This window comes from Acanthopagrus latus, chromosome 14 (assembly GCF_904848185.1).
Source record: "Acanthopagrus latus isolate v.2019 chromosome 14, fAcaLat1.1, whole genome shotgun sequence".
In the NCBI taxonomy this organism is placed as follows: Eukaryota; Metazoa; Chordata; class Actinopteri; order Spariformes; family Sparidae; genus Acanthopagrus; species Acanthopagrus latus.
This window is the reverse complement of record NC_051052.1, coordinates 5,358,118-5,382,424: the sequence shown is the minus strand read 5'-3', so window position 1 is coordinate 5,382,424 and position 24,307 is coordinate 5,358,118. Positions and strand designations below refer to the sequence as shown.

The following is a 24,307-nucleotide window of genomic DNA, read 5'->3' as shown; positions in this document are numbered from 1 at the left end:
ATGAGCAGTAGAAAGTTTTACATAAATCCAGTTTTTATTGTGGGCATGTTTATGACAAGAAAACGTAACACTGGTTTGAAAAAGAAGCTTAAACAATTTTGTGCGAAAAGAAGATACACTTTTTTTTTTTAACAGTGGTTCCACGTCAAACAGTAACAACAACATTCCTGCAGGATCTGTGGAATGAAGGCTTGTGCCTCAGGTCAGCAGTAGTACAGACAGACATCAGCTCTACTTCCAACCACAGGTCACTGTTGAACATCAGCTTAGACATCTTTACAGTATTTAGTGTTGGGTTTTAACAGAATTTAAGTCAACATGGGGGGTTTACGTACAAACTTCAGTTACATGACGTAGACAAATGTTTTTAAGAATTATGTTCGAGTCATTTCATGAAAGTTGCCGGTGAAAACTGATTGGAAACCAAGCTACTGCTGAGCCTACTGAAAGAGTGAGTTTGGGCAGTGCTTCAGCCATGAGACGAAGTGCCCAGACAGGCGACACCTCATTCTAACAGAGCGAACTCTGGCATACATGATGGCTTTAGCCAAGTTGGAACAGAAGTAATAGGAAAACGGCAAAGGCTATGCAAGCAGTAGCCCTACAGACCTGACGGAGACCTACACAGCTATGTGCAGAGTGATGGGGCAGTGGTCGCTTCCCAGCGCCTTGTTACGGATCTTGCTGTCGCACAGGCCCGGCAGCAAGCTGGACGACAGCAAAAAGTAATCGAGCCTCCAGCCCACGTTCTTATCACGGCAGCCCATCATGTAGGTCCAGAAGGAGTAGGCGTGGGTCTGGTCAGGGTAGATCTCGCGGAAGCTGTCAATGAAACCGGCTTCCAGCAGCTGGGTGAAGCCCTCGCGCTCCTCAGGAGTGAAGCCTGCGTTTTTCTTGTTCCCCTTGGGGTTCTTCAGGTCGATCTCCTGGTGGGCCACATTGAGGTCGCCGCACAGCACCACGGACTTCTGCATGTCCAGCTCGCTCAGATACGACCGGAAGTCCACGTCCCAGGTTTTGCGGTAATCGAGGCGCACCAGGCCTCTGCCAGAGTTTGGCACATAGGCTGTCACCAGGTAGAAGTTGGGGAACTCCGCAGTGATGACGCGGCCCTCTTTGTCATGCTCTTCCTTGCCTGCAGGGTTGGTAGAGGAGGATCAGTTAACAACTAGGTACAATACAAACTAGATACAAGCGTGAGGGCAATTTGTTTAAGTTGTTCAGTGCTGCAGCTTTATTTGTGAAGGACTCAGGTGAGATTTTCAACAAGAGCAACAGTAACACAACAGTTCGCTAACAAATACCAACTACTGGCTTCCAGCACAATGATACAAGTCCTTTATTGGAAATGTACTTGGTTAAAGATAAAAAGTGGAGGGTTTACCAAATGCCAAGATAGCAGGAAAGTAAAAATGCACTCTTCATGAATTAATTTCAATGAAAAACAAGTATAACATCACTATAAATGCAAACAAAAGTCTATCTAGTCAATCTTGGCTAGTGTATTCACTGTTATATATGAATGTAAGGACATCACTCACCAATGCCATAGGTGACTTTGATAGGTTCAGTCTTGCAGAGCATGGCCACCCCACTGTAACCCTCCTTTTCATCTGACCCAGCCCAGTACTTGTGAGGGTACTCGGGCATCGAGGTGATTTCAGCAGGGAGGGATTTCTCTGCACACTTCGTCTCCTGCAGGCACAAAACATCTGGATCCTCCTCACGCACCCACTGGAAGGAAGAACAGACGCGTTAACCACTGACACAAGTCTAAAAACTGAGCTAGACAAGTTTTCCCAAGGTCGCTGTATACTCACATCCAGACCGTTCTTCTTCACCCAGGCTCGCAGCCCGTCCACGTTCCAGGAGGTGATCTTCATGTTGGCCTTGCGTCCATCTTTGCTGGTCAGTTTGTCAGGAGGATCCTCGTACAGGATTGGGGCCTCTGGTTCCTTAGTCTTCTTTGCTTTCTTGGCAGAAGCTGTGAGATGAAAGAAACATGCGCTGTCATTCCAGCGGCAACTCACATGCAAAATTTGCAAGAATTTCACGTGTTTGAATGTGCACTGGTGTAGTACCAGAGCCTGTGTCGTTCTCCCCGTCTGCAGCCGCCACCTCGTCCTTCTTGCCTCTCTTCATACTTGAGCCTGCCCTGACTGCAAGCACACCTCGCAGACACACAACACGCACACACAACAACACACGCGCCGCTGGAGAAGACAAACAGAAGAGGAATCGAATGACTCAATCGATAGAAAATGAATCAAAGCTATAATTGTTTTATCAAGCATGTCAACGTACGGCATTCACCGTTTCTAGCTTCTCAAACATGAGGATGTTCCTTGTTTTCACATTTTTTATGTTTACATTAAAGGCATTTAGCAGACATTTTTGTCCAAAGCAACTTACAGTAACATAACATATATTCATATTCATGCACTGATGGCGATGGCTGCCATGCAGGGTGCAGAACATCAGGAGCAGTTTGGGGTTCAGTACCTTGCCCAAAGACGCTTTCTACATGCAGACCAGGGGATCAGTTTGAGTTTGTACTGTTGGTCCAATAAATCAAGCATCTTGAGAGAATAACTTGAGTTCTAAAAAAAAACAAAACTGCATTTTGCTTTCTGGCATTTTAAGGACTGAACAGAAAGTTTGCAGAACATGAATCAATCATTTTTTCATTATCAAATGAATTGATAATGAAAAAAAGTTGTTGCTTGCATTCATTCCAATTCAACACGTTTGCCAACACTATGCCAACACTTATTAGAGACTGACCCATGCTGGCCTTCTGATGTTGACAGCTGTTTATAACAAAAGATAATGTTGATGTTGACTGAATACAAACAGTTACGGAAATTTTAGAGGGATCCATTTCATTGTTCAAGAACTGTGACCAAGATATGCAATGAGCAATATTGTTGGGGTTTTTTTTAGTTAAAAGTGCTATATGTAAGAACTGGCAACCTGTTTAAGGCCATCACCAGATCTGTGATGCTTTAAATAAATAAATAAATACATACATACATACATACATAAATAAATACATGTGTCCATCGAAAAAAACGCCTATATGAGCTGCAGTGCATCACATGTCGTAGTAATTACACAGTTTGGCCACTAAGACAGCTGCTCTTTCTCAGGGCCAGACAGGAAGTTGGATGGCATGCAAACTTAAGTACATACATCTGCGACCCACATCTTTTACACGTTCCAACAAAAAAAAAATGTGTACCTATTCGCACCTTTAAAAGAAATAAACCTGTCAGTTTCTGATTTATTGGCCAATTATACTGATTTTTATCTGTAATAAACTAAATGTTGGGCTTTATATCAATGCATTTAAATGTTTTAACGCAAGTATTGCTTTTTTTTTTTTTTTTTTTTAAATAATCGTTTGGTCGTTTTCTTCAGTTGTAAGTCTGTGACCAACTTCGGTTTTCAACCTCCCATCAAGCATGTCTGAAAACCTCAGTGGGTACCAAGACTGACATAAGATGCAGATCAACACCAGTAGTGGTGTGGTCCACCATCCATCCATGTTAAAAAAAACAAAAAACAAAAAACAAAAAACTACATGTTTAACTCTGAGTGCCTGCGTATCCTCGTTTTACAAATAATACCTCGATTTAACATGCATTTGTTTTGTAGGTGTTTACTTGTCAGCCGGCCAAAAGTCGAATTAGTCCTCCACGGCTTAAGTAAAGTCTCTCCGACAAAGGGGAAGCGCACTGAGCCTTTATTTGGTTGCGCGTCGTTGCTGTGAGGAGCATAACGTTAGCCAAGCACACTAAAGGCAAACCAGGGATGCATTTTGTGGCACAATGGATGCAAAAGTAACGGCATGCATGGAGAACACACGAAAAACAAAAGCGGAAGAGGCTCTTTAGTCGTTGCAACAAGCTATGCTAACGCTAGCTCCTCCGCTATGACAAAGAGCCCAGAGCCAGCAGCAGACGGCCTGCTCTCAGAATGAATGGACAATAACCAGCCAACAGCTAATTAGCTTCCCACGGAGCTCATTTGACTAATCAATAAATGCAAATGTTAAATAGCGGCAGAGTAATTTCTACAGGCTACGCGTTTCAGGAAAAGGAGATGCAAATTAGCTTACTTACTTGTACTTTCACGACAGGATGCAGAGACCAGGCTTGTGCTTCTGCTTCACACCCCCAGGCACACACACAGCCACACACACAAACACAAAAAGCACGGCAAAGATCTCTGGCCACATGCTTACTGTGCGTGGCGAATGCCTAAACAGGTGCCTGATGAAAAATAATACTTAATAAAAAACTAAATCTTTTTACTCCCAATTTTTCAACTGACAAAACACACAGCACGAGTTGTTGTAATGCACATACCGTTATCCTGAAATGCTGCCGATGTTAAATAATATTCACCAAGCCTTTTGCTCAGGCTAAAAGCCACAGCTGTCAGTTTTTGGGACCCCCCCATGGAGTAGCTGAGCTGCAGAAGTTAACCGGGAAGTTAAATAATCACAGTAAAAGTTTAACTGTCAGGAATTTGGGTGAATGTAACCAACCGCAGGAAAGTAAAAAGGTACTAACGCCTTTTTTGTTATTCACCGCAGCGGTAGTACAAGCTAGTTTTGCTTAGGATGCATGCATGCTGTCACTGCTAGCATAGCAGCTACACAGGGAGCTTTATTTTGTTTTTTTCAAAATATGAACACTATGTAACGTATTATGTGGGTTAGGTATGTATTGTGAAGACAAGTATATAAAAGGCTAATTTACTGTGTCCTAACCTAAATGTAGCGCTGTCCCTCTGTTCTGAATTTAAATTTGTAATTGTGACGGTTAAATGTCTACATGAGTTAGTTCGACCAATGATGCATAATGAAAGGTAAAGCATGTCGCAAAGTAGGATTGCATTGTGGGTAATATAGGTGCCAGGCGGTATCTCTGCGCTTAATGAGTCCAACAGTGTTATAGTAGTGCAGAGTTGAATGTGGACAGCCAGTGCCTGCAATGCGTTGCATTAGATGCTTGCATGCAGTTAGGACAGAATGACTGCTGCTATGTTTGATTCAGGAAAGTTTAGTTGCCCTCTGCCCTTCTAGCTAACAGGGGAGCTGGAGAGCAACAGTTATTGTGTAGCATATTTAATGTGTTTTCACTTTTGCTCACTTTTGACAGTCTAGTTTGAATCATGTTCCATTTTTTTATCAGGGTGTTTTCCTTTGTCAGAAATGGGTTTCCAAGAGAGACCGAGTAATTAAAGGCAGAATACACTTTGGAACAGATACTGTACTGCTGCATCAGTAAGGGTATTTTGCTTCCATGCAAAGAGAGAATACTTTAACCTTCACTCCATGCTTCACTTGCTTTTCTCCTTCTTGAAAATAGTTTTTTAGCTGCAATGACTGTCGTAATTGGATTCGAGGGCAGTGCCAATAAGATTGGCATAGGAATCATCAGGGATGGAGAGGTGCTTTCCAACCCTCGACGGACCTACATTACCCCTCCTGGTCAAGGCAAGTCACATTTCCGCTAAACCGCTTTGCATCACTGCCGATACACAACAACGTATAACAAAAACGTGCATGCAAAGTTGTCAGCATGTTATTTTATCCGTCAGGGTTCATGCCAAGCGACACTGCCAGGCACCACCGCGCTGTCGTACTGACCGTCCTCGAGGAGGCGCTGGAGCAGGCGGGGCTGAAGCCTGCAGACATCGACTGTGTGGCGTACACCAAAGGTAACGCAGGATCCTGGCTCATCAACTTGTGGTAGAAAACGTGTGTTCGATGGCATAAGGATTACGTTGTACTTATGCCATCGAACACACTTGTACACATTGTACTTGATGAAAGTGAGATCATGATGATTCAAAGTGTATTGATAAAGTCATGATATCTGCTCCTAGCTTAAGCTTGATAATCATATGAGTGTCCCTCAAGCAAATCTTGATTTATGTTCATCAGCAGCTGGAAGGCAACAACAAACTGACAGATGTGTTTTTCTCTCCCTCAAACAAGGATCTAATGTCTGCCACCACTTTAAAGTGACAGTCCCGCTTGTTCTTCTTCTCCCACAGGTCCTGGTATGGGTGCCCCCCTGGTGACGGTGGCTCTGGTGGCTCGAACAGTCGCACAGCTTTGGGGGAAGCCTCTCCTCGGCGTCAACCACTGCATCGGCCACATTGAGATGGGCCGACTCATCACAAAAGCCAACAACCCCACCGTGCTCTACGTTAGCGGAGGGAACACACAGGTTGGTTTCTGAGCGTAGGCCTTAGTTTCCTTTCGGCACAGAGCCTCTGCACTTCCTGATAATCAGCTGTCAGTAAAGACGTGTTTGCAGAGCTCTAAGATGCACTGAGTTCTAAATGTTTTAGGTGCAAGTGCAATGAGCCCCATCTCCATGTCTTCCTCTGCAGGTTATTGCATACTCAGAGCGGCGCTACAGAATATTCGGGGAGACCATCGACATCGCAGTTGGCAACTGTTTGGACAGGTTCGCTCGCGTTATAAAGGTGCGTAACATGATTGTTCTCATCAGAGCAACTGCACAGACGGACGCGATCGATGTGTGTTAATACTTTGTGTGCACATCTGTTTCTCCGCTCAGATTTCCAATGACCCCAGTCCAGGTTACAACATAGAGCAGATGGCCAAAAAGTGAGTGACAGCCACAAGGTCTCTTCTCTTGACTGCTTTGGAATGTGTTGCATGTTTGTATTTACGTGACTGATATTTTTGATTTGCTTTGCTCGTTGTCCTGCTGTTAGAGGGAGTCAGTTTGTGGAGCTGCCATATACAGTAAAAGGAATGGACGTGTCATTTTCTGGGATTTTATCCTACATTGAGGTGAGAGGAACTAATTATCTACCCCATAACTCAAGGCTGCAGTTTGACGTCTTCAACTACATCATTGTTTTCTTTTTTCTTCCATAGGACGTTTCACATAAGATGCTGAGCTCTGGTCAGTGTACACCAGAGGACCTGTGTTTCTCCCTGCAGGTACTAAGAACCAACACTATCAGTTATACTGCTAATATTGTGCTGCCCTACATGGTGAATCTGTTGCTCAGTTAGTTAAGAAAAGATGTATAGTATCATTTGTAGGCCTTAGAAATAAAGGCTAATTCAGACTATACAGGGTTAATCAACTTAATGATGATGAGATATTTGGTCTAAAACATCATGATTTTATTTTTGTTTGTATTGTGTATAAAATGTCAGAAAATTGTTTCTGACAAAACAACACATCTTATGTCCAAATCTGCATCTCTTTAGATGAATATTTAGTCACTTCTGTGACTGACCAACAGTCCAAAACCCAAAGTTAGTCTGTTTACTATCATGTGTGCCAAATTAAAGGATTAGCTCATCGATTTACCAGCTCATGAACTCATGGTCTGTTTGCAGGAGACCTTGTTCTCCATGCTGGTGGAGATCACAGAGAGGGCCATGGCTCACTGCGGCTCCCAAGAGGTCCTGATCGTCGGGGGTGTTGGCTGTAAGTACATCAGACATGGATGCTCAGAGGAAACATCCAGGCTATAACCCTTGATGTGTTTGGTAGCTGCGTGAAACCTAATTAAAAACAGGCTGCAATCTTTTGCATGCATTTGCAACCTATATTCAACTTAATACAGTCTAAAAAGACATGCTTTAACGTTCAAACTGGTAAACTGTATTTTTTGTAAATATACACTCATTCTGAATTTTTAAGCCTGAAACATGTCCTTAAAAAGTCAGGACAGGACAGTATTTGTTACTGTGTTTTTGAACCGACGACACTTGCTGGGGAAGTTTTTGAAAGTTAAACTCTTTGCGCTGGAAACAATCTGGATCTCCCTTTTTCCTCCTAAGCTGGAGGACACGATGAGCATGATCAGTTTGAACACTGAACATCTTTTGTCTCTGCTGTGTTCAGATAAACACCGGTCAAAATGGATCAGGCAGGATCATTGCTCTCTGTTTTTATTTATTTATTTTTTATTTTTTTAAACATTTTTGGAATCAGGATTATAAAAGATTGGAACCCTGTGGAAAAACAAGTAGCGATGTTTTTTGTGCTTCTTTTGTGCGCCATTTTAATGTGTGTTTTTCTTATCATCCATTGCCAAATGTCCATATATTTCCAGTAACAGTACTATAGTTCCAATGTCACAGGAACCTGACATATCAACAGTAAGTGTCCTGAAGCGTGAGAGAGTGAGGTTTACTGCCTTTTTTACAAGTTTATCAGTCAAACAGGACAAACGGGAGACTGTGTGTCCTCCCCCACTGTTGCACTGCGCACTGTTACAACAGTTGTGCAATGGATTGGAATCACAGAGTCATTGGAGGGAACAAGCTACCCACTTTAGTTCTGTAAAAAAAAAAAAAAAAAAAAGACTTCCCATCAGAACACAAATATTGTCATTCCTGGATGTGATAATCACCAGACTGCCAGAGAAGCTGTCTGGTTAGCAGAGCAGCAGCCACACGAAAGATTCCCTCTTAGAGGAAATGTAAGAAGAGTTTATGTTGTTCTCGAAATGTTTTTGTTTTTGTTTTTTTAATGGATTTACAGGCATGCCATGAAATTAAAAAGAGAATTACATTTCAATTCAAGTTTCTGGCTAAATGCCCCTGTCAATTCAAACTGTTTCTGGCTTTTATTTTCCCTCTCTTCTTCAAAATTGTGTCCCTCATGATCATCTTAAGTTCATGAGACTAAGGAGAATCAGATCCACGATAAGGTGATGTCTTTCTCCTCATGGTTTTATATTGAACTTCACTCTTATTGCGTCACATTGTTTCTGAATTAAGAGAACAAAGTCCCGATTAGGAACATTACGTCTGCCCTTGTCCTGTATCCTGTGCCGAACATGTCTTCTGGTTTCCTCGGCAGGTAACATGCGTCTGCAGGAGATGATGGGGGTGATGTGTAAGGAGAGAGGAGCCAAGCTGTTTGCCACGGATGAACGGTAAACCAGTCGCTCCACGCTCACTCTCGCTAACATTTAAATGACAACAGATTCAGAACATACATACATTCAGAAACACCCACCCCCACCCACCAACAGACTTTCTATAGTGCGGGATAATTTAGAGGCTTTTCCAGTCTGACAAGGCTTATCATCTTAATTAAGGTTCTTTTCATGCATTTAATTAAAATACATTATGTTGAGAAAAGTAATAAAAACAGGGGAGAATATCACAGTATTCTTTTCAGAACACTTGGCAATAATGTGTCAAGAGGCTGAACATGCACAAAGGTGATTTAAGAAAAAAAAAAAGTAACCATATTAATGGAGAGGCTTCAGCGGTAAATGTCCATATTAAAACATCATGTTCCAGGTTCAGTCTGGTTATAACTGTGTTCACTCAACAGGTTCTGCATTGACAACGGTGCAATGATCGCTCAAGCCGGCTGGGAGATGTTCAGGGCCGGTCAGGTGACGGAGCTGGAGGACTCGTGGATTACACAGAGGTAGACTTCGACTCACTTGTTCTTTACGTTCTGCTACCACAAGTCTAGCGCCTATCTAGTCGTCTGGCTCAAAGCTCACAATGATGTTTATCCTGAAAATCCAAACTGGCTGTTTGTCACTTAATGATGAAGCATGTTGGTCCACAGAGGTCAATCATCACAGTCTTCACCATGGTATATTTAAAAAAAAAAAAGTTCCCAGAATGTAACAGACATGTGAGTATTGCGTCCACACTGACATGAATATTTCTCCCATTTTAGGTACAGAACAGATGAGGTGGAGGTGACGTGGAGAGACTGACTAATGGACTGAGCAACATGTTGGTGCTACAGATGTTGTTGCAGCAGGTCTGTTATGGCAGCTGGTTTAGAACTTTTCTAAAGACGTCTGAAGGGACACTTGAACTCTGGGGGAAAAAAAAATAACTATTGGGCAAACTTTCCTCTGAGAAGTTTTTCTGTTTTCCCCTGCATTAGTTTTAAGGTGCACATCTCATCTTCAATCTACGGTGGCCTCAAATACAGCAGCAGCGAGGGTACTGTATATTTAATTTTGGAATACCTTGTTACTCCTGAGTTTCTGGTGAACATTTGGCCTCTACACATTTCTGGTCAGCAGAGGGAAGAAAATCTGCAAGGTTGCGCATTTGATGCTGAGATCAGCGCGGCCTGGGTCGCTGCCGATATGGAGTCACTTTTGTTGTTCCCGTACTTCTTACGTTTAAACGTTATAAATGCAGCTACTCCCTATATAAAACATCTGACGGCAAAGCTTTACTGCTTATGTTTGGTTGTAAATAGCTCGTCTGTTATTGCAGAGGGAAACATTAACAGAAACATGTGAGTTTTCCACTGTTGGTGTGTACAGAAGTGAATATGAACTGATAATAAAAAAGGACAAGCTGGAACTTATCAAGTTTATTCATTTTTATTAAGCAATACTGTTTCACTTACATTCCTCCTCTTTCTCCAGTGTAATTTTTTTTTTTATTCAATAAATTTTCTTTTCAAAATCAACATACCGAACATGGTGAGATCCCTTATGGATTCATGAGTAACATTCACCCGATTAGGGAACCAAATAAAAAAAAAAAAAAAAAAAAAGGGAACACAGCATTAAGATGTGACGGGTGAACTCTACTGTGCCTTTGACTACACCCCTCTGTAAACTGAAGACACAGATACACAAGTCCTCTGCATACATTAACCATAAAAACTCAAGCAGGTACAAGACAGACATTCTTCTGTTTGCAATGGAGAAGGGGGAAATAAATCACTCTGATGAGGGTTTCTCGCACACAGGGATTGGTCACAACAGATTTTCTAGAACAAAGTGCTTGATTGACCGCTCGCTTTACAGAGGACGCGAAAAGTTTGATAAAACTGCAGCTTTCAAAAAGGGGGGAGGGGGGAAATTAAATTACAGCTCCTCAGATTGTTTAAAACAAACAAAAAAGACCAGTTCTACACATACAAGCTAAAATGGTAATGAGAGGCGATGAAGACAGGTCTGATTAATTAAGGCAGGCTTTCTGTAAGGCGTTAAAAAAGTCCATTGCTGTAAGATCTCATTGAGTTAGTCCAAAGTGTCTCAGTGTGGCTTTGCGTGAAGACATCATCCTGAGTGCAGTGTGTGTGTGAACAGGACTCAAAAATGTGTCCGTCTTTACATGTTTTCATGTGCGTGTAGGTGTGTGTCGTGTACGTGTTTACATATGCTTTGGGCTTGTCACACTGCTAGGCTGGGTGATCCTGGGTCTCCTTGTACCAAACAACCTTTTTTGGAACTGCAAGAAAAGAACAGTGTCAGTGGAATGTCTGAAGCAAAAATACACGACATTCACATATCAGATAAATCAGACTGCCTGTCACACCATTCTACGTGATAAGCTTGTAACATTTTGATTGTTTACATCCACTAAGTGGATTAGCTGCATTTACCACACAATGATTAGTACTAAACATGACCCCAAAACCCAGCCAAGTACCCAACAGTGACTTCTGTGTAACTGTTACACTCCTACTTCATAAGGCTGGTATTTCACCCTTAGACATAGTTGTAGTGAACAACTAAAGAGCTTAACTTATAACAGCTTTCTCTCTCTCTTAAAGAGCACAATTCACAGTTTAGGTGGTTTCCAAAAACACACATGTTGTGGTTCACACTTCTAGAGCTGAAGACTATTTCACAACATTAAGATGCAAATCCCTGGTAAGTGGCGTGACAGCTCTGACTGGTTTGCCCTTGGAGTCAACCTACCTTTTTTCTGTTTGTTGCAGATGGCATTCCATTCTGAAGAGACAAAACAAGAGACACAATGGTAGAGGTGAAACAAAGAATTACAAAAAACAAAAACAGAAGAAAAGTGGCCTGTTGTTATTCTCAAAGCTCCTCCTAGCACTCACCTCTACTGTGATAGTTCAAAGCTTCCACTAGATGGCGACAACTTAGCAGCAGCTTCCCGTTGCTCTCGTCCGCCTCTGGGCGTGCGGTGGGGATGACGGAGGTAGCGACTGGAGTAGGCGTTTCTTCCGGGGGCTGGACTGTGAGAACTGTGTCGACCTGTGGGTCTGCTGTCTGTTCGGTGTCTGTGGGCTGAGGGGGGAGGGCGTTGGCAGCGGGGCGAGTGCTAGAGCCCTCCGTGACCGGCCTCGCCTCACTGATGAAACTGAGACCCCACTGGTTCTGTAGCAGCACGCCGATGGCGGGCCGGTCCTCCTCCAGCGTCCCCGTTGCTGGCCCCGCCTTCACCTTGGAGGCGTAGCTGACGGCGGGCTGCAGCTTGGCGGGACTGTCCTGCACCGGGAAGGCAGGCGGGGGCTTGAGCAGTGACAGACTGTCCTCCACCCACCTCTCCTTTGGGTTAACCTTTTGGGGGCGCTCGCCTGCTCGGCTGATCCCCTTCTGACTCTCCCTGCGGAGGCTGCGGCCTTTGTGCTGCTGGCCCTTGCGTTCTTTTTCCCTGCGAAAGCTGAAGGTGTGTGCGTGGCTGGGTGCAATCAGGTCGCCTTCGGGTGAAAGCTGTCGGGGCTGCTGCTCACCAGAGATGCAACCTCCACCCCCACCGCCTCCACAGTTGCCTGAGCCAGGAGACAGACGACGGTTGCGAATATGTGGCTCTGAGTTGGTGGCTGAAACAAGGGCTGCTGGATCACACAGGGTATCGGACTCGCACACAGTGTTACTGGCTTCCCATGTACCTGAAAGGGTGAAGAGGACATGTCCATTAGGCATCTGCTGTTGTCGCACGTTTCAATATATTTGTATCCTTGTTTCATTTGAAACAATCAGAATTGGAGAACATTTGGACTAAGCCCAATAACATATCACTGTCCTGCACTAACTAAACACTAACATAGCCTGTGTCTTCAGTAGAAAAAGGGTACAATGAGAATTAATTCCCAAGTCTAATGACTCTAGAGTAATTATGAGGTATTTTTAGCCCCTCCAGCTCTGACCGGCTGTGATGGAAACCTGACATCCCCGTGGATGTTGCAATTTTCACCCCCTTTCTTGCGCAATGCTCTGACTGGTGGTGAAGTTTTCAGGACGCTGGAGCATAATGCATCTGTCTACGTTCAATCAGTGCTCGAACATTGTTCAGTCAGTGTTGAGTTTCAAAGAGAGATTGAAGCACGAGATATTTAAAAAATATCAATAAAAAATAAACACTAATCACCACAACATTAGTCGCCATGCTGCTTTTACACTGCTGTGTTTTCCTGTACATTCTCTGGCAATAAGAAATCACACATTGAGCTTGTTTGCATCTATTAAATAAAACAAAAGTGTGTATATGTGCCAATTCTTGTATAAAAATCTTCTGCGTCTCAGAACAGGTGCTTCACACGGCATTGGTTTATAAATGCTCTTTGAGCTAGGCTGATTCATATAAGCAATCATCAGTGGCAGTGGACACACTTTCACGTGACTTCATCGGGGTGGTTTGGGCAGTACAACGGCTGCCGGCTGCTGAACATTTGCCAAGCTGTGCAGAAAAGAACAGAATGGCCCAATGCTGAAGTAAAGAGGACAGAACAGCTCGAGCAAAACCTCTCATCCCGGAGTGCGTGGTCTGTTGACAGCAGAAACATTACCAAAATACGAAGCTGAAACTGTCTGGTGAGTGTGCGGACATCTGTATTAGTGAAACATTTAGTTGATTAATCAGTCAATTAACAGACAAATCATCTGCAACATCTTCTGTAGACCATTTTCCCATCTGTCTTGAGGGTGAACTCATTTAACCAAGAAAAAAAAAATGGCAAGTCATATCTTCCAATATGTGACAATTGGCGTAATTTCCCTCATTTATGTCATTGTAAATCGAAAATGTGGGTTTTGAGTGGTTGGTTGCACCAAAGAATCAAAATGAAAACTTTTCCTCTGGCCCTCCCCAACTTGGGGATTTCAAACTATTTTCTGACATTTTATAGACTAAATGGCAATGATCAATAAAAGAAAATATGATTCATGAAATAAAAAGAATACATTCACCTTGTCTTAATGTTCAAAAGGAAACTGTACAATTATAGGAACTGCACAATAAATCTCACTGGTTACCGCCCGTCACAGCTTACATAGCACCTTTACTGGTCTAGTATCAGTGTTGCACAACAATCCGTCATCCAGTCACACTTGATGGCATCTTGGCAACAGGATGGTTAGTCAAACAACTTCTTTTATTTCTAGTCGAGCCATTTTCTGTCCACATGGCATAAATCGGGCTGATGAAGTCATTACTGCTCATTGTCTTTAAAAGGGAGCGACATTAGGAAATGCCTTCTCGGCGGTAAGAGCGAAACTCCCAACAGGTGACCTGTTGACTGGCCGCAAAATAAAGATTCAACCTAAATTTGATTAAAGAATGAACACGCTCGGCCTGAACCGTGTGCCTGCCCGCTCGTAAGCGCCACATTTTAAGGAGACGGCTGAGGCAACCATAGTGTACTAAATCAAGGGAGTCCGTCTGAAGTACCGTGACAGAAATTTCGAGAAATTAGCTGACAGTACAAACTCACCAAGTTCCTACAAAGGGGTTAACTTGCCTGCTTTGTTGCCGTCTCTTCGATAACAACAACATGTTCAGATCCGTGTATGTGGTGCTGGCAGCTAACAAGACCGCAAAAAGCTACCAGCCAGCACCGGTGTTAGCAAACTTTGATTAGCAGCGTCATGGTGCGGCGAGTAAAACTCGACGGTTTCACCCGACTGCCGTTACAACATTATGTATTCAATTCAAATATGTCCCAAACCCAAAAGCTGTCGTCGATGGGGATGGCTTTATTTTTCATCATATCATGAAATTAACAGCTAGCTAGCATGTTAGCCGAAGTTAAGTTTCGTAACCCCCCCATTCAAAGCGGCGAGCAGGCTGCTGTCGATACCGCTAGCACGGTTGCTAACACCGTCGGCAAGACAACAAAATAACAGCGCCGAAAGTGAGGAATTTCGGTCCCGTGAGTCGAAAAGTTGTGCAAACTTACCTGTTTTGATATGCATGTCTTTTAGTTCAAAGTGTCGCGGGAGCTAAACCGTTTTGGAACTTTTGTTTACTACGCTAAGGTAACGACGGTTCGCTGGATGAATCTTGTGTGGCCACCCGGAAGCGACACGAGAATGTGGGTGGGACAGGAAGTCCCTGTAGATAAGCGGTCCGGCGGGAAACTTGGAGGGAAATTTTAATATTCAACCCTCGCCATAATTATTACCCATGTGATAACCACGTGGTAACGGGGATGAAGTTTCTTTACCTCTTTTAGAGTCAGATTATATCTTTTGACCTTTTTTTTTGTTAATTATCGGTATCAAATATAAATTATATATACATATAATTAAAATGCTGTAAATGAATACTGGAGTGTTTCCTTGGTACACCATTTAAAAGTTGTAGAATTGTCCTACACTCACACAACCTGTGTTAACATAACTTGCACCAGCAAACATTAGATAATCAAATTTCCTGAAACGAAGGATCAGGAGACAATCTGCTATAATAGTGCTGTAATTACAACCCCAGTGTTCTTCAGCCTTGAGTGGAGTACACACATTCTGCTCTTGTACCTTGTTCCTTTCATTGTTTTCTTGAATGCGACACCCTTATTACCTTTAATCAGGTAACGCAGAAACCTGTAATCAGTCACACAGTGGAAAGCAGAGAGCCTGACCCTCTAATGACCCCACATGACAAGTTATCCAACACAACACAGTTCACTGAGCTATTAAAAATCACAATAAGTAATTTTAAGAAAAACCCACCATTACCTGAGCAGTTGTCCTCCAGTGCCACATGTCGATCAGTGGTGCCATCTTTAAAATCTTTGGCCTTCTCTCTCATCATCACAGATCTTTGTGCTCCCTCTCCGGTGTTCCTCCTCTGCCTTTCTTTCGCCCAACTTTTCATAGCTTTATGCTTGATAAATTTGCTTGCCTCTGCTTCTTTCTCATTTTCTTTGGGTCCTCTGTGGACAGGTTGGCCTTGATTCTGGTCCTCTTCCTTCCTGGAGCCCCCGTCGGCCTTTACTCTCCGCTCTGCTCTTTGCTTTGCTTTATCACTTTTTCCAAACTGTAATCTCCTGCCACTGTCTTCCAGAATCTCCATCTCCTCTTTAGTCTTTGATCATTCACCCTTTGTAATGTATTTACTAAATGTTATCTACCAAAATAAACCTAATTCCACGATTGTTTCAAAGGGGTCCTCTTAACCTGCATGAGTAGCTTTGTAACCCACGTTTCAGAAGTCATGTAACTGAAAGAAAGACTGTGCAATGGTTTGCCCCATTTTTTTTTTTAGATTTGTGAATTTTCCCACTGTTAGTGTGTAACTGGATCACTTGACCTCTCCAGGCCCCCTAAATCATCCAAAATAATCACTTGGTGCTGGACCTGTTCATAACACACAACATGCATCTGGTGACAGTGAGTCAGTAGGCAATGCTTCATTTCAAAGAGTCGCAAGCTACAGTACTTGAGAATCTCTCCCCTAGAGCACTTTTTATTCTGGGTGTACAAAGTGAATGGACAGATTTTTATGGTAATTAACATTTTGCTCTAGAAACTGAGGGCCTCCCCTTTGAGATTCTGTTTCAAAAAGACCCCCTAAGCACTTTTACTGTAGCACTGAACAGACTCGTATTTTTGATGATCAAAAACATCTAGCTCTTGTCCTGTGGTGCTAAATAAACTTACTGTAAGCCACTTTAAAAAAGCATCTACAACTAGCGAAACTTTATCATTCCTGTGTTCACCAAATCAGACAGAACGATAGTTTTAATAAAAGGAGCACCACAACAATAGAAAATAAAAATGAAACTGTCCAACTGATGAAAGAAAGTTTTTATTTGTTTATCTTCTACATCTTTAACTGTCAGCTCAAAGGCTAAATGATTCTATGACGCCGCCCTTCTCCATGTGTGTCCGTGCATGTCTCTTCAGTCTCGTGGACGTAGAGAAGCTCTTCTTACAGAGCAGGCAGCTGTGGGGCTTCTCCCCCGTGTGTGTCCGGACGTGCATGTTGAGGTCAGAGGAGCACCTGAACCTCCGCTCACAGTAGGAGCAGGGATAGGGTCTTTCTCCCGTGTGGATCCGCTTGTGGAGGAGCAGCTCACCAGAGGTGAGGAAGGTCTTCCTGCACTGCGAGCACTGGTGGGGCCGTTCCCCCGTGTGAGTCAGGTTGTGCCGGACGAGCGAGGTCGACTTGGCGAACCTCTTCCCGCACTGGGCGCATGCGAACGGGCGCTCTCCCGTGTGTGTGTTGAGGTGTTCGCTCTGAGCCCGTTTGGTCTTAAAGCTCTTGGGGCACTGTGGGCAGCTGAACGGCCTCAGGTTACTGTGGCTGCGCTCGTGTCTCACCAGCTCTCCGTGCGTGAGGAACGTCTTCTCGCAGGTGGTGCACAGGTACGGCCTCTCGCCCGTGTGGATCCGTTTGTGGCGTGTGAGGCTGGCCAGCTGGGTGAAGCTCTTGTCGCAGTAGGAGCACTGGAAGGGACGCTGGCCGTTGTGGGTCAGCAGGTGCCTGTTGAGGATCTGGAGCTGCGTGAAGCTCTTCCCGCACTCGGCGCAGGGGTACGGTCGTTCCCTGGTGTGGATCTGCTGGTGCTTGTTCAGAAGCCACACGTGCGTGAAGCTTTTCCCACACTCGCACGCGAACGGCCGCTCGCCGGTGTGTTTCATCTGGTGCCTCTTGAGGTCCGATGCTCGGCTGTAGATCTTCTCACACAGGGAGCATTTGTACTGGCGCCTCACTACGTGCCTCTGCCTGTGCCTGAGCCGCTCCAGGATGCTGCCAAAGCTCTCGCCGCATTTCTGACATTTATACTGAGCGCCCCCCTTCTGTGATGACTCCTCCACCACTACGACCTCTTGCGTGAACTCAATGGGGGGGTCGCAAGCCTGGCCGCACGCGGTTCTTTCAAAATGCAGCTTGAGCAGCCCCATCTGCGTGAACCGCTTGCCACACTGGGAGCAGAGGAAGGGTCGCTCTCCGGTGTGAATGCGCTGGTGTCTGGTCAGGTCCCAGGAGTTTTTGAAGCCCTTCTGACATTCACCGCAGGTATACGGGCGCTCCCCCGTGTGTGTCCGCAGGTGGCGAGTCAAGTCTGAGGCGCGCGTGAAAGATTTGCCGCACTCCTGGCACGTGTTGGGGACAGGCCTGTCGTGGATGGGGAAAGGCTTTGGGAACTCGGGACGCTGGATCTTCTTCTCGGGGGCCCTCGGTGTCTCCGCGGCCTTCTGGAATCTGCTGTACTGCTCCGGGTGACTGTGCTCCATGTGCTGCAGCAGGTAGGACTCCTGCATGTGGAAGAACGGACACTCGGAGCAGGCAAAGACCTGGGTGGACATCTCCACGGTGGTAGCTATGGATACACAGAAAATACGAGTTGCTGTTTTATGCTTTACTCAAATATAGCCGAGTGTTTGCATGCAGCATGGCTGGGTTCAGATGCCAGGCTGAGGCTGTGGTTCTTGGGCTACATTTGTAAACACAAGTCTGCGCTGGTCATTTTTATAAAGACCTCCATCCACACAAAAAAAAAATACCTGAACAACAGCAGGCCTGGATTAAAGCAGATTACCGGCATGAACAGTGCATCTGGTTACCTTGTGTTCCGAGATTCTCGAGAGATTTGTGGTGCTGCAGGAGGGACCTCAGGTCGTCCGGGCTGGAGAGTGCTTGCCAGCATTCCCTCAGCACAGAGGGGGCAGAGGTCAGCCAGGACACCGTCTGTTTATGGACAGAAGGTGATGTGTCAGCACGAACGAGGTGCTACTTGCTCAAAGTGATCGTTCAGACAACATTCCACCCACCATGACGCTTCCCTGTAAGACAGTGATGACTACAACTGCTCCTCAAGGATGATGATCATCTGCACCGAAGCCATTAGTGACTACAGCCTGACCAAGATCATTAAGTCAGTAAAGAATTCCGATGATGATATATTGCCCTACATTCATTTTTTACATCCTGTCACAGCCCAGTAAATAAAAAAGTATGCTATATATTTAATAGCATTTCTCCTAATGATGGAAACCTTTAAATTCAATATATTAATAAAAAAACAAAACAAACATCAAATGTTCTCAAATTCTTAAAAATCTATTTTCTATCAGAAATAGAAAGGTTGGAGCTAGATGAGCCTATATTTTAATTATTTGACTTATACTGTCTTTAAGAGGTATAATGTAGCAACTGCTGCAATGTGATGTCATTTCTCTACCTGACTGAGGTCGGGTACCGGCAGGAGCTTCTCCAGTTTAGAGAGGAACTCCGACACAAGGAGCTGCATGTCCGTGTCGTAGCTGAGACCGTATTCTGTGGGAAAAACTTCCTGAGGAAAGAGTTAACTGGTCAAAAACCCAACCGTTGCAGAGTGCAGCTACAAACAAAGCATGAGACTCTTTAAATGGGCGGTCGGGTCACACGTGCAGTTGCCTTGCCTGGTAAAAATGCTCCCTCTCCGCTGGGTCTTTCAGCAGTGTTTGGATGAGTTCCACGAAAATGGCCTCCTCAGCATCCACCTCCGCATCTCCGCTCTGAAAGACACTATCAGTGTAACAGAGACCAATCTCCAAACAACACTTGTAGGGCTGCAACTATTATTAATATGTTATCTTTTTTTATTTAAAAGGTGAACTGTGTACATTTCTGTTCAGAAGTGTGCAGAGTTTTGGTCGGATGGTCCGATATTCTTCAACTGTTGGACATCTAGGGGGAGAATGTTCTGATTTTGTTCTCACCTCACCATAACTCTTGCTAAATTGAGTCTTATAACATGTCAGAAATGATGAAAGATAATGATCAGTGTTTCCCAAAACCAAAGAGGACACCCTCAATGTCCACAACCCAAAGACACTCAGTTTACTGTCAAAGGGGAGTAAAGAAACCAGAAAATAACCACATTTGGGAGCTGCTCCATCAGGAATAATTGTGTGAAATGTGATTTTTACTTACTCCTGTGTGTCCTGGCGGGCGGATTCGCGTCAGGTGAGGCTGCACGGTCAACACGTTGGCTGTCTCCTCGTTTTTGCATAACTCAAGAATAATCTGAAGACGCAGACAGAAGAGAGAGGTTTCCCTACAGCAAGATTCTGGCTCGGCTTGCCCCTTAAACCCGTGAGGCTTCGTAACTCGATCTCACACGCGACCCCGCTGACTCACTTTCGCTCTCAGCCTGAGAAGCAGTCTGCCCCGCTGCTTTGGGCTGAGCAGGTCTGGGACTGTGGCCGTCACCAGCGTCACAAACTCGTCGAGCTTTTCGTAATCGGGGACTTCTCTCCGCTGAGCCACCTGCCACATGGCAGCAGAGAGCAGCCGCAGGGGAGGGATCAGCAGCCTCAGTGATGACAGCGGCAGGAATATATCTGCACAGACATGGACATATGAACAAGTGTCTTCCCATTACATGTTAATGTGGCAACAACAAATGAGTAGTAGGGATGCAGTGTATGGATGTGTGTCCTCCGATGTTTGCCTTTCATGGCCGACACATAAATAAAACTTATAATTACTCATTTTTATATATTTCTTTAAAGAAGTTCCTAACCTGTAGTTTGTGCACACAAGTGTTAAGACTCAGATGTAAAGGGCAAAGATGGTCGATTTCATATATCCAACAGCTCTGATAAGATTTTTCCCTCCTCTCCAAACACTTTGCAGGACATGCATGCACCGCAAATGCCAATCGTGTTTTCTTCTCTTCTTGTAAAATGACTCCACACCAGCCGCCGCTGGCATGTGTGGCTCTCGTCTACATTCCGTGGCTCTAAAGGTGTGTGGGTTCAACATCATGAGCGTGACATCAGCGCTGACACTGTCCTCCTTTACTATGGCTGCTCACAAACCAACTTTAAAGGTGCAGGCCGCCCACTGCTGTGTGTAAATGTTGCACTTGTTAAGGCACCAAAAGCTACGTGGCTTTGTATTATCGGCTCTATTCACCTTCTATAATTTCATGATCTGTCGATAACTGATAATTCATCGGTCCAATATATCGAGCATCTCTAATAAGTGGTCGAAACCTATGTGCACATTTTCTTACAAACCAAACATCACCTTGTATACAGGGTCTGTTGTGACTGTTAGGTGGAACACTTGAGTTTAAATCTAGTTTGCAACATGCAAATTACACGACAAACAGCACTGATTTTACTTGTTGGTAGAAGACTGTTTTTACAGTCACAGCTAACACTGTGGTTCATAGTGCAGTTGAAAAGTGATCAGAATGAAAACACGCTTTAAATCTAAATCTCACGCGTGTTGAAAAATGTCTTGAAGATATATGACAGCTCTCTTCCCAGTCACGTTTTGTGTTTATGTTTACTAGCCTCTTGCATTTCATTCCTTTATTTTTCTACAGTAATAACAGTGTATCTTAACCTCAACACTGTACAGGTCGTATATAAGAGCTCATGAGCTGACAGCAACAACTACTATCAATGTTTTTTTTTTTTTTTTAATTTTTAGCTCAGTTAGCTGCCAGACATAGCCACAGCCCACTCACAAGGGAACATAAATCCCTCCGTTCGCCCAAGAACAATGTCGAAGTTCCTACACGTGTTAAATGTCGCCTGAATTTCACGTTTTGCTGTGTTTACGTGAGCTAATGCTAGCTACCAGCTACCACTGCTGTTAGCCAGGGCTACAAGCTATCGACACAATGCCATGCAGCTAACCAGTTAGCTGCTAGCTGCGACCGAATTACTTAACGCTCCAATAAAACCGACCTGTGTTTTCCACTTGGTAGGCACTGCCAACCGTTTCCATGACTGAGGCACTGAGGCAATGAGGAAAAGTCACTTTGAAAAGTCACTTCAACAACCAGAAGGCTGCAGGGCACTGGTTGGTAGCTGCTTCTTCTTCTTTTCTTAAAACTAAGGGCACAACAAGACTCAGCAGGCGCCCACTGCTGCCCCCCACCGGTCGCTTGTAGAACTTCAATGAATTATTCATAATAAATCTATAGTAATATCATTTGTAGACTTATTTAAGGTTTGTGTTAGCTCTTATCAAAGCAGAAATAGCTGCTAATTGTTTAAAAAACACAAAACTATTAAGTTATGCACAAATACTGCACACTCAAGAACAGAGAGCAACTAGACAAAATCACCCATGATTAACAGCACCAGCTGATGATGGCCTGGACACAAACACTGTAGTTTGACATCAGCTAATCAATGTGGACAGCAACACAGTAGGTGGCGCTGATAAATAAACAGTGTACTAATGGTTGTTGGTTGTGTGTGGTGTGTACCTAAGCCTAATATTGTACTGAATGAGGTTTTACACAAGAGATAACAGAACCACCTGGAAGGTAGACAAAACTCTTTATTTGCAGTATTTCCCATGTGCAAACTTTAAGACTTTAGTGTGCTGGAATGATACTCGTCATTTAATTGTTCTTCATGGCGTGCAGGCAAAATCTTGTTTCTCTGCCGTCGTCGCAAAAATATAACTTAACTACTTTAAAATAGAATTCCATAAAATTAGTCTTCGTCAACAGTGACTTAATTGGAAACACGACTGTTCTACTGAGCGACATTCACAGTGGTAAGACTAGGAATCATTTCTTAGCAACCTTTAGTGGGTACATTTTACAAGTCCTGATGACTCAATTGCCACCTATAAATAGCAATACTTTAAATATATCTCTTCCCAATCCATCCATCCGTGCAGGAAGACCATCCACAAAAACTGGCATCAATCTGCTGAGGGAAGGAGATCTGTGGTTCAAACGTGTCTTTGTATAAAATGTGCAGTTCCAGGATCCAAGGAGTGGAAACTTTGGGATGTCATTTCCAAAACTCTGGTGTTAAGATTCAGTCGAAGCTCATTAAGCACGTTCCTAGAAGCAGGACAGGACCAGCACTCCATGTCTTCAGGCTCCAGAGTCCCACGGACCTTGAAGAAAAGTGATCACATTTTAAACTAAAAGTGCATCATGAGGACAAAGGAACACTATGCATAGCACACTGAATGACCGCTGATACGACTGTTTGCTGATTTGTAAGTGGGCAAACAGATAAGAATCAGCAAAACCAAATCTTTACAATAAGTTAGTAGTTTGGGTCATTTTCCAAGTAAAACGTGTACTTGTCAAACATGACGATTAGCTGCATTTCGTTGTTTTATCATAACAGCAAACTGACAATGTTTACATGTTATTAACATCTGTGGTGACCTCTGCTGATAACTCAACATACATATAGTTAACATTTGATATGAAGCAACTCCACGTAGAGGGAAACAGAGTTAAATGGGCACTTAAGGAGTATATAGCGGGCTTTAAGTGGTAAGTTTAAGTGAAATACAATTTCGGACAATTTCAGAGCTTAATTTAATTTACAACCACTCCCAACAATACCAGGGCAGCTAATTAATTTAGCGACTTCCGTAGCCGCCCTCTCGTTAGCTAGAAACTTCTCCGGACTGCTCCCACTCACCTTTTTACGGCACTATGTAATACATGAAGAGGAAGAAGGCGATGTCAAAGACGACGAACGCCCAAAAGTCAAACCAGTAGGAGTGTTTCGGTAAAGACACCGTATCTCCTTTGATTTTCAACATTTTCGGGTCGTCTTCGGACTCCGTCATGGGAGTCGCCCCTGCTCCCATCTTTGCGTCGTCCCCGGAAGAGAACACACGGCACGTCAGGTAGTCTTTCAAAATAAAATGCACCTGACGCCAAGTTTTGATAAAATTAGTTTGTGAGGCTGTTATATTTCCTTTGTTTGTCTGCACTGCCTTTTATTAAACACAGGACTTCTGACACTTCAACCCTAAGACCAAATAACATTATAGTCTATCCAATCTGTGAGAATATTTAGGCGATTATTCTTTTATTTGTATTCATGTTTCATATTATTATATAAATATTTTATAAATGTATTGTTTATACACACCAGAGTGATAAAGTTTCCCTCTGGGCTCCAGATATCAACTTCCAACCACACATGAGAATATTGCCCTGCCTCTGTCAGACTTGGGCAGAAAAGAGGACTCAGATGCGGAAATGGCAGAAGTAGTGTCAAGTTTTATTACTCTGAATTTGTAACTCTCCAGAATGAATGACAAATAAAACTCTATGAAACTCTGCGTGACGAACAAAACAAACAACATGAAACACAGAAAAACTGAAAACGCTCCCGCAGGAGGAAAACCTACACTGTTCTTGAATATATACATAAATATCAAAAGTTAACGAAAATAAATACTCTCCGAAGAGAAAGCTCAGAGGCTATGAAAATTAACTACTCTTTCTTAATGAAATTATCCAACAAAAATTCACTCGTAACGAGGAAAAGAAACGCTATCAAAATTCAAACTACAACTCAAAACTCTAACCAGAAAATA

The 24,307-nt window shown here is 43.7% G+C and overlaps 4 protein-coding genes across 7 annotated transcripts; 1 reads left to right on the top strand and 3 right to left on the bottom strand.

The window, feature by feature from the left end:
• Positions 1-15: 15 nt before the first annotated feature.
• On the bottom strand, positions 16-4,860 carry apex1 (APEX nuclease (multifunctional DNA repair enzyme) 1). 4 transcript variants are annotated; one of them, XM_037121202.1, is made up of 6 exons: positions 4,578-4,860; positions 4,371-4,476; positions 2,082-2,213; positions 1,821-1,984; positions 1,542-1,734; positions 16-1,135 (listed from the first exon to the last, which is right to left on the bottom strand). In XM_037121202.1, exons 2-6 carry the CDS (start codon positions 4,462-4,464, stop codon positions 621-623), a joined length of 1,098 nt encoding a protein of 365 aa, XP_036977097.1. In that variant the 5' UTR covers positions 4,465-4,476; positions 4,578-4,860; the 3' UTR covers positions 16-620. The 4 variants fall into 4 exon arrangements, with proteins under 4 accessions (XP_036977097.1, XP_036977101.1, XP_036977099.1 ...); XM_037121206.1 differs by lacking the exon at positions 4,371-4,476 and having other exon boundaries at positions 4,578-4,857; XM_037121204.1 differs by lacking the exon at positions 4,578-4,860 and having other exon boundaries at positions 4,371-4,479.
• LOC119032249 (O-sialoglycoprotein endopeptidase) lies at positions 4,442-10,562 on the top strand. Its single transcript, XM_037121207.1, has 12 exons — positions 4,442-4,569; positions 5,379-5,506; positions 5,611-5,730; positions 6,070-6,245; positions 6,412-6,507; positions 6,603-6,652; positions 6,763-6,841; positions 6,929-6,994; positions 7,403-7,493; positions 8,877-8,952; positions 9,360-9,458; positions 9,720-10,562. The coding sequence occupies exons 2-12, from the start codon at positions 5,392-5,394 to the stop codon at positions 9,757-9,759; spliced, it is 1,008 nt and encodes a 335-aa protein (XP_036977102.1). The 5' UTR covers positions 4,442-4,569; positions 5,379-5,391; the 3' UTR covers positions 9,760-10,562.
• Positions 10,371-15,102, bottom strand: si:ch211-214j24.10 (uncharacterized protein LOC558894 homolog). The gene is made up of 4 exons (XM_037121208.1): positions 14,946-15,102; positions 11,865-12,659; positions 11,719-11,751; positions 10,371-11,245 (listed from the first exon to the last, which is right to left on the bottom strand). Exons 1-4 carry the CDS (start codon positions 14,959-14,961, stop codon positions 11,196-11,198), a joined length of 894 nt encoding a protein of 297 aa, XP_036977103.1. The 5' UTR covers positions 14,962-15,102; the 3' UTR covers positions 10,371-11,195.
• Positions 15,103-16,776: 1,674 nt separating this feature from the next.
• On the bottom strand, positions 16,777-21,843 carry LOC119032246 (zinc finger protein 345-like). Its single transcript, XM_037121199.1, has 7 exons — positions 21,682-21,843; positions 20,117-20,319; positions 19,910-20,002; positions 19,396-19,491; positions 19,176-19,286; positions 18,559-18,682; positions 16,777-18,314 (listed from the first exon to the last, which is right to left on the bottom strand). Exons 1-7 carry the CDS (start codon positions 21,719-21,721, stop codon positions 16,831-16,833), a joined length of 2,151 nt encoding a protein of 716 aa, XP_036977094.1. The 5' UTR covers positions 21,722-21,843; the 3' UTR covers positions 16,777-16,830.
• Between the last annotated feature and the right edge of the window lie 2,464 nt (positions 21,844-24,307).

Excerpts from the sequence above, each read along its gene's own strand:
- apex1 (XM_037121202.1), bottom strand. The coding sequence starts at position 4,464 with ATGGGGGGGTCCCAAAAACTGACAGCTGTGGCTTTTAGCCTGAGCAAA. Across the intron at positions 2,214-4,370 it reads GGCAGCATTTCAGGATAACG|CGGCGCGTGTGTTGTTGTGT; the intron begins GTATGTGCATTA and ends TGTCTTCTCCAG. Across the intron at positions 1,985-2,081 it reads GGAGAACGACACAGGCTCTG|CTTCTGCCAAGAAAGCAAAG; the intron begins GTACTACACCAG and ends TTCATCTCACAG.
- LOC119032249 (XM_037121207.1), top strand. The coding sequence starts at position 5,392 with ATGACTGTCGTAATTGGATTCGAGGGCAGTGCCAATAAGATTGGCATA. Across the intron at positions 6,842-6,928 it reads GGATTTTATCCTACATTGAG|GACGTTTCACATAAGATGCT; the intron begins GTGAGAGGAACT and ends TTTCTTCCATAG. Across the intron at positions 8,953-9,359 it reads CTGTTTGCCACGGATGAACG|GTTCTGCATTGACAACGGTG; the intron begins GTAAACCAGTCG and ends TTCACTCAACAG.
- si:ch211-214j24.10 (XM_037121208.1), bottom strand. Across the intron at positions 11,752-11,864 it reads TTTGAACTATCACAGTAGAG|AATGGAATGCCATCTGCAAC; the intron begins GTGAGTGCTAGG and ends TTGTCTCTTCAG. Across the intron at positions 11,246-11,718 it reads CTGCAACAAACAGAAAAAAG|TTCCAAAAAAGGTTGTTTGG; the intron begins GTAGGTTGACTC and ends CTTTTCTTGCAG.
- LOC119032246 (XM_037121199.1), bottom strand. The coding sequence starts at position 21,721 with ATGGAAACGGTTGGCAGTGCCTACCAAGTGGAAAACACAG. Across the intron at positions 20,003-20,116 it reads TTCTCAGGCTGAGAGCGAAA|ATTATTCTTGAGTTATGCAA; the intron begins GTGAGTCAGCGG and ends CTGCGTCTTCAG. Across the intron at positions 19,287-19,395 it reads AGAGGGAGCATTTTTACCAG|GAAGTTTTTCCCACAGAATA; the intron begins GCAAGGCAACTG and ends CTCTTTCCTCAG.